At 46.6% G+C, this 7,898-nt stretch overlaps 1 protein-coding gene across 1 annotated transcript; it reads right to left on the bottom strand.

The window, feature by feature from the left end:
* Window positions 1–5,747: 5,747 nt before the first annotated feature.
* LOC136568220 (feather beta keratin-like) lies at window positions 5,748–6,113 on the bottom strand. The gene has a single exon (XM_066568116.1). The coding sequence runs from the start codon at window positions 6,111–6,113 to the stop codon at window positions 5,748–5,750; it is 366 nt and encodes a 121-aa protein (XP_066424213.1).
* Between the last annotated feature and the right edge of the window lie 1,785 nt (window positions 6,114–7,898).

The raw sequence follows: 7,898 nt of genomic DNA, 5'->3' as shown, positions 1-7,898 counted from the left end.
GGCTGTGGCCGGAGGGAGGTCTGGAATACAGGAGCTGAGTTACACCCACATTTATCAGCAGCTTTCCAGGGGTCCTTTCAGGGTTGGGAATTGGGAAGGAAATTGGATTTTTAGAGTGGTTCGTGTTCTGGCCTCAGGTGAATTCCCTGCTTGGGCTGCGGTGGGATGTGGTCACACAACTCAACAGGCCCGAGAATTCACTGCTGATATTAAAGTGCAGCTGTGCAACCTTAAAACTGCCTTGGATCCCAAAACTGAATAAATAACCCCTTTAATAAATAACCCATTTAATAAATAACCATAGCCATTTCACTAATGTGGCTAATGAATGATTTTTATAAGTCGCCACCAACACAAAACTCCCTCTCTGGTATAAAACTCCTTCTTCCCTCAGAGAAGAAACTGCGGCAAGAGGAGTGAGGGAAAAGCTACAAAATCAAGGCTTTAGAAAGAGAATAAATAGGTTCAAACTCACCTTACTCACGAAGGCAAAGGAGGGAAGAGAAGTGGCTGGGAGAGCCGGGAGTTGCTCAGGTTTTTATACCGAGTTTTGAGTTGCCCAACGACTTGGGCCACTCTTTGTGCAAGACGTGATTTATGGGCCACGACTGATTACAGGGTTTTTTGCCTCAGTATTTGTGTTTTTTTACTTGCTTCACTTCCTTATCTTGTGGTTTGTCTATCTGACCACAGGGTGCTTTCATCTTAAAATATTCCAGGCCGGGTTCATTTCTGGGAACACTGCAGGGATTAATTCAGCGGGATTTATTCAGCCTTCAAACCCCTTTGGGATCTGCTTGGTGCCATTAAAGGAGATTAGGCCTCATTTGCATAATGCAGCGCCCTCCTCTGCAAGGTAAATCCTGGGGGAATTCACGGAGAATTGCAGGTTTTGGACGGCAGGCCATGAGTATTTCCAGCTGCTTTCCACAGGATCCATGAGGTTGGAGAAGACCTCCAGGACCATCGAATCCGAGGTGTTCCCAGCCCCAGCCTGGTCATCAGCCCAAGGTCCGCTCATTCCTTGGGCACCTCTGGGCGTGGAGAGGCTCTCTGGGAATGGAAGAAGGAATTTTTCCATGGAAGAGGCTGCCCAGGGAGGTTTGGAGTCCCCATCCCTGGAGGTGTCCCAGGAATGAGGGGACATCAGGGGATCCATCACAGGTTGGGATTGGTGATCCTGGAGATCTTTTCCAACCCCAAATCCATGAGCAGTCCTGGATGCAGGGATTAACCCCAAGGTTCTCGCTCTGCTGGCACATCCACTCCCGAGACATGCAAATCACATTTAAATTAGGGCTGTCTCTGTGGGGATCCCCTGGGAACAGAAACTCGTTTGGCTTGGGCAGAGCTTCCTGGGGAGTTCAAAGTTTATCAGCAGCTTTATTGGAGTGCCACCATGCAAATGTCCCGTCCTGGGCACATTTCAGATCCCTGACCTAGATCTGAATTCTTGTATTTTATTTAATAAGATGTTACGAAGATTTGGGGGTGCAGGGCAGTAATTGGGCTGTGAAATTGATGCCATTGTTTCTCTCTGCAGGAATTACAGCTGCTTTATTTTAGATCAAAAAGGAAACGTTCAAGGTTCGGCTCGCGCCATCTCATATTTCAGGAGCATTCTCAAAAAAAATTCCTTGGCTGTTTTTAGCAGTGCGTTCCTCACTATTTGTCCATATTTTAAGGAATTAGCGGCTGTATTTAAAAATATTTCCTATTATTCCCAATATTTCCAGGAGTTAGTTGAGGAATTAACTTGCATAACACCATCCACAGTTTCTTTCATCTTTTAAAAATTTTTCTTCATTCTTTTTATTCCTCCTTCATCCAAGCTTTGCTCAGAAAACACAAAGCATGTTTCAAATCCAGCTGTGAATTTAAAAACAGATCTGGCAACACTTCAGATCTGTTTGGAGACTTCCTTGTAAGCAATTACAATAAATATTGTTCCAACTAAAGCCTTTATTTTATTGTACTCTCAGAACAACTTAATGGCCTGATTTTGAGATGAATTAAAGTGAGCAAATTAAGGGTTCACAGATTTTTGTCATCAAGGCCAGACCTAAATATTCAGATTATAATTAAGACTTTTTGCATAATGTGAGAACATCCTCCTGAGACACCTGTGAGTGACTGAACCTCTGAAAAAAGAGATCTTTAATCAAAATGGAACTGGGAGGTTACTCACAGTCATCCCTGGGTAAAGTCTCTGGGCACAGAGGTGACCCCAAAATCCATGGAGAAACAGAGGGAATTTCCCTGGCAAGAGCAGCATCTGCAATTCGTTTTGAATTGTAATTAATTAGCTCATTATGAAGAATTAGTTCCTCAAAGGTTTGGAGCCTGTGTAAAATCCTTGCAGCTCCTGAGTTCCCTCCTGTGCTGGGTTTTGCTTTTCTCTCAGTAATTCTGGACAGAGCTCGTGAGGACTCTGTGGAGCCATTTGAGGTTCCCACCACAATTCAGGTCACTTCCAGAACTGGACATGATTCCAGAGCTGGACACGGTTCTAGAACTGGACATGTTCCCAGAACTGGACACAGTTTTAGAGCTGGATATGATTCCAGAATTGGACACGATTCCAGAACTGGACATAGTTCTAAAATTGTGGACACAATTCCAGAGCTGGACATGATTCCAAAGCTGGGCAGAATTCCAGGTGGAATCTCCCCAGAGCAGAGCCGAGCAGAGCAGAGGGGCAGAATCCCCTCCCTGGATTCTCGGGGTTGCCCCAACCTGGGTTTGGGACTTCACCCTTGGGTTTGGCCGAGTCCTGCCTCTCCAGCCTGTCCAGCTCCCCCTGGATTGGGAATTGTTTGAACCTCAAGGTATTCCTGTGGTTTAAGGTGTTTAATTCAGCCCCTCTGGCCACGTCTGCCTGGAATTTTGGGGTTTTTGCAGCCACCCCCTGTTCCTGGCTGGAATTTACTGCCCTGCTCAGGCAGATGAAGCTGTGGATGTGTGATCTGAGATGGTTTTTGGGGTAGGCAGAACCTGGGACCTCACCCCTCCTCGAAGAACCCCCCTGAAGGCACAGGGAGATGTGAAATCCTCCATTTTCACACCCGACTGGAGCTCATTTCCTTGTTAATTTTATTCAGATTCTGTCACGAACAACTTTAAAATCACTCAGGTTTGGGGTTTGCTTTGGCGTCTTACTCTGGGCTAATAAACTTCAACAATTTCTGTTTTGATTTCTGGTTTTGTCCAAAAATTAATGTCACTCACTCCTGGATGCATCTGCAGAGAATTCCTGCAGGGAGCCGGGGCAGCGTGGAATTCCCAGCTGGAATTCTGCTGGGAACAGCACAAAACAGCTCCAAAAATTAATTCACACTCGAGGGTAGAAATTATTTACTCACCAGAACCTCTGCAAAACAACACACCCAGAACGGGAGGGTTTTGTTTGTTTTTCAGACCTGTTTTTTGCGTAAGCTTTCAAATGCAGATTTTAATTACGTTTCAAATTGGATGAGTGCAATTAGCGCTGCCCTGGGTTCCAGCTCCACCTTCCTCACAGAACAAGGTTTGGTGCCACCCAGGCTGGTGAATTGGGTGTTCTGATCCATCCCCTGGGAGCCAGGATTTGCCAGGAATAGTCACAATAAACCCCATGCACAAAGTGGGGTTTTTTCTATCTGAACGCCCTTTCTGTCATTCTGGACCCACCTCCTCTTGTCCTGTCACCCCCTGCCCTTGCCCAAAGTCCCTCTCCAAGCCACAGCCAATCCAAACGCCCACAATCCTGCATTTTCTTTACCCAAACATAAATTTTAGTATCATTTCCATGCCCGAGTCACCCCTGTTTCTGCCCGAAATCCCAGGAAGTCGCCACGATGTGCAGCAATTTTCACGACAAATTAAACACGAAGCTGGATGTTGGAGATTAATTCAAATTTTGGGGGTTAGAGGCTGTGCAGAGTCAGGAGAAGCTGCACCTGAGTCTTCACCCCATTTATCACGGCTCGATTTGTCCCTGCTGGAAATTCCCGCGTGAAAAGGATGCAAAAAACAGGAATGGGGAGAAGTCAGCAAAAGATAGGAATTAACTCCAAATGAAGAGGCTTTGTACAAAGACTGGGCTTGGACTTCAGAGGAATAAAGGACTTCAAAGTTGACATTTCTTGCTAATGGCTCAAATATGCAAAGTTTTGGCTCCCCGAGGTTGTGGGGGATCTGGGCGCCTGCAACCCCTGGGCAAAAACTTCAATCAAAATCGGTGAGTCAGGAGAACTAAAAGGACTTCACCTAATTCAAGTTAAACACCTTCAAAAACTTTAATTATTTTATTAAACTTTTCTATCATTTATATTTAAAAAAATAAAATTAAGACGAATCTTCATCTCCTTAAAATTCTTTAACTCCTCCTATTTTCGCCAGAAGAAGATTCTCTTCCTTTTAGAGTCTGTTCTACAGAAAGGTTTTTCTACAAAAGGAGAAAAGGAGAAAAGGAGAAAAGGAGTCTTTCTCCTCCTTCTCCTCAAACTCTCCACAATCCAACAGCCCAGAATCTTTTTCAATATGTTACAAAATCCATTCCTTCTAGTAGAGAACCCTCCCAAGGAAAATTCATTTCCTTTTCATCGGTAAAACTGAGATAACCCAGGAATGCTTCTTCCTCCTCATCCTCCCCTCCAGGCACAGAAACTTCTGCTCTTGGAGGGGAGATCCCATTTTGGGAATAGCCTCACTAACAGCCTGGCAGGGATTCCAGCTCCCTAATTAACCCCGGGGTTCATCCAAGAGGTTGGGAGCCCTTGGATGGAGAACCAGGACACACCAACCCCGGCTCGTGGAGTTTGGCACTCCCCACACTCAATTAACGCCTTTGGAGCTCCCGGGACAGGTGAGGCACCAAAGGGTTGACAAATTACTGCGTGAATTGAAATTTGTAGTGTTGTGCTGGCTCTGGAGCCCTGGGTGTGATGGAACAAAGGGTTGAAATGAACGCCGGGTCCCGGAGATGAAAGAAGCTCTTTGAGGGAGGTTTTTCATCTCATGCCAGGCTGGGACATAAACCATGAGCAGTTTAACTCCTGGGGACAGCTCAACCTGCTGCAGACATTATTTGTATAACTGGTTTATTGGAATGCCCCAAACCTTCCCAACAATAGAAGTTCTTCCCTTTTTTCCCCCAAAATGGACTGGTTTAGTGCCTTCGGTGGCTGTTGTAAATCTAAATCAGATCCTGGAGGTGCTCTGAGTTCTCCACTCTCCAGGCTGAACATTCCCCACATTCCCAACTCTCCCAGACTATTGATGAGCTAATCAGTGATAAATTTCACCTAAAAAAATGAAACTGAAAAAGTTTCAAATAAGAACAGGAGGGGAGGGAAAAAACCAACAGGAGACTCAGGAGATTATGATAAAAGCATCATTTTATTAATCCCAACAAGAGGATTAAAGCCCTGCAAAGCACCGGGGGTTGGTGTGGGAGAAAAGGCTCAGCTCAGGGGGACGTGTTCCCAAGGCAGAGCTCTTCTTCCAGAGCACCCTGAGAACCACATCCCGCCTACAACCTAAATTTAAAACTTTACACCGGGTAGTACCAAATACACCGAGCAGCAGAGCTACAAACAGGACCAGAAACACCCAGGAGTAAAACAGGAGCAGTGGCCTCATTCCAGGGCCTGATGGACTCCATTCAGGTGGAGCCGTGGGGATCTGACCCCGCTTTGGACACCGTGAGCTCAGTCCTGCTCCAGGGACGGGTCGGGGCTCAGCATTCCTGGTCTTCTCCTCCCTCCTTAGCAGGGCCCGTAGAAGCCGCTGCGGGAGGCGTTGTAGCGCCGGTAGGGCCGGCTGTAGCCACTGCCCAGCCCGGGAACTGAGCCAAAGCCCCCAAAGCCCCCAAAACCCAAGGAGCTGCCCCCGGAGTTGATGGGGACGCCCTCGGCGCTCAGAGCGCTCCCGACGGCCGCGGACGCCGAGGATCCCACAGCGGTGTTCTGGGGGAAGGAGCTGAGGATGGGCCCGGGCAGGGTGACCACCACGGGCGAGGGCTGGATGACCACGCGGGAGTCCTGGCACTGGCGCACACAGGGCTCGTTGCAGCTGTTGGCCAGCGGGGTGGGGCCGCAGGAGGTGGGGGGACATCGCTCGTAGCAGGACATGGCTCGGGATGAGGTCTGGAATACAGGAGCACACCTGAGGGCAAGGCAGGAGCTGCGTCACACCTGCGTTCACTCAGCTTAGTTCATTTACTCATTTTAGTTCGGTTATCGGGACAGAGACTTTCCAAGGGGCCTTTGAGGAACTGAGCCAGGAGCTGAGGAGGAAACCAAACTCTTAAACAAAGAGAGACAGAGGCTGAAATGTCCTCTGGGCTGTCGGTGATCCGGGCAAGAACTGGCAGCAGAACAAAAGAAACAAACCTGTGTCATTAATTTAATTGTAGGATTTTGATTGCACGTCTGCAGAGACCCAGCTCCACGCACCCAGAGCATCGGGGGAGCAGCAATTAGGAGTGAAACCCAACCACAAATGTACCTGTGGAGAGAGGTCCACAGGCAGCTGGAAAAATTAAAAGGGAGGATTCATTTCAAGGCTCCAGCTTTGCCTACAAAGAGGTACAAATTTCAATGACAAATTTCAGCGTCATTAAGCAGCCTTGAAGAAGAGGTCTTTGGAATTTTTTCCCAGGCAACTCGTCCATGGATGTGAGAAGAAGCAGGAATTCCAGGGGTTCTATCTACACCACAGCAATAAAACCAAAATTCTCTGATTTCTACGGGGTGCTCAGCTCTGCTCCAGTTTTTCCCCTTCTTTCCCTTCCACCCCACAATCCCTGATCCCACTCCCCAACATTCCAGGAGATGCCTTTGCACTCTGGAACAAAATTTCCACACTTGGTGACCCAGCTGACATTCCAGGATGGAAAAGACGCTCCAAGATATAAAATGCTGCTGAAATACAGCTGAGCTCCTGAATTTTCTGTTTTAATAAATAGTTGGAGTTTAAAAGGACCTTTAAAGATCCGAGAATTCCAACCCCTTGCAGAGTTACTCCACCCATGTAATTCATTAATCTTTATTAGTTCTAATATTTTCTATGTCACTTAACACGTCTGAAACCCCGCGTTTGAATAAATTTCTATCACCAATTCAAGGATCTCTATAGCCAAGTTGGGACTTCAGAAATTCCATGATTCCAACATCAAACACCAACTTTTTAAACAGAAAAAGTCTCCCCCCCCACAAAAAAAAAAAAGAATCCAGCAAGCAGCAGAACACTGTGGGGAAAAAAAACCCCAGATTATTAAAAGGCAAGAACTCAACAAACAGAGAAAGAGAAGTGGATTTGAACTAACCTTGCTCACAAAAGAGGAAAGAGAAGTGGTAGGAAGGAGTTGGGCTGAGTTGGTTTTTATACCTCAGCCCTGATGGCCTGGGGACCACAGACAGCCTTTGTACCTGGAATTAATTCCCAACTAGTATGTCCTGAATGTCAAATGTTCCACCTGATTAAATGTTCCTTTCCTCACTGCTTATTTACTTTGTTTTTGTTTCCTCCTTATCTTCTGACAGACAGATTCCGTCCCGCGGGTTTCTCTCATCTCGGGAATTAGGGATCAAATTTATTCCAGGGCCACCTTTCAGTCACAACAAAATCCAGACTCCGGCGTACGTTTGACTTTAGTCATAAAGAAAAATACTAAGAATGTCTATAATACATAATTCATCATTCCAAGGCGTTCTTTTATTAAGGGTATGAGTGTAAATCCTTAATAAATTCCTGTCTCCAGCGATGCTCACCAAGCTCTGCCTCCAGCCAGGTGCCGGAGCAATCTCAATTCTGGGTTTGGGCAAGGCCCTGCCTCAAGAGTACATCCAGCCCTGAAATCCCACAGAAGGAAGGAAGTGCCAGAATTGTGGAATTCAGAGACAAATTGCCACTTT

Source organism: Molothrus aeneus, chromosome 31, assembly GCF_037042795.1.
Source record: "Molothrus aeneus isolate 106 chromosome 31, BPBGC_Maene_1.0, whole genome shotgun sequence".
Taxonomy (NCBI): Eukaryota; Metazoa; Chordata; class Aves; order Passeriformes; family Icteridae; genus Molothrus; species Molothrus aeneus.
This window is presented reverse-complemented; position numbering and strand designations above follow the sequence as displayed.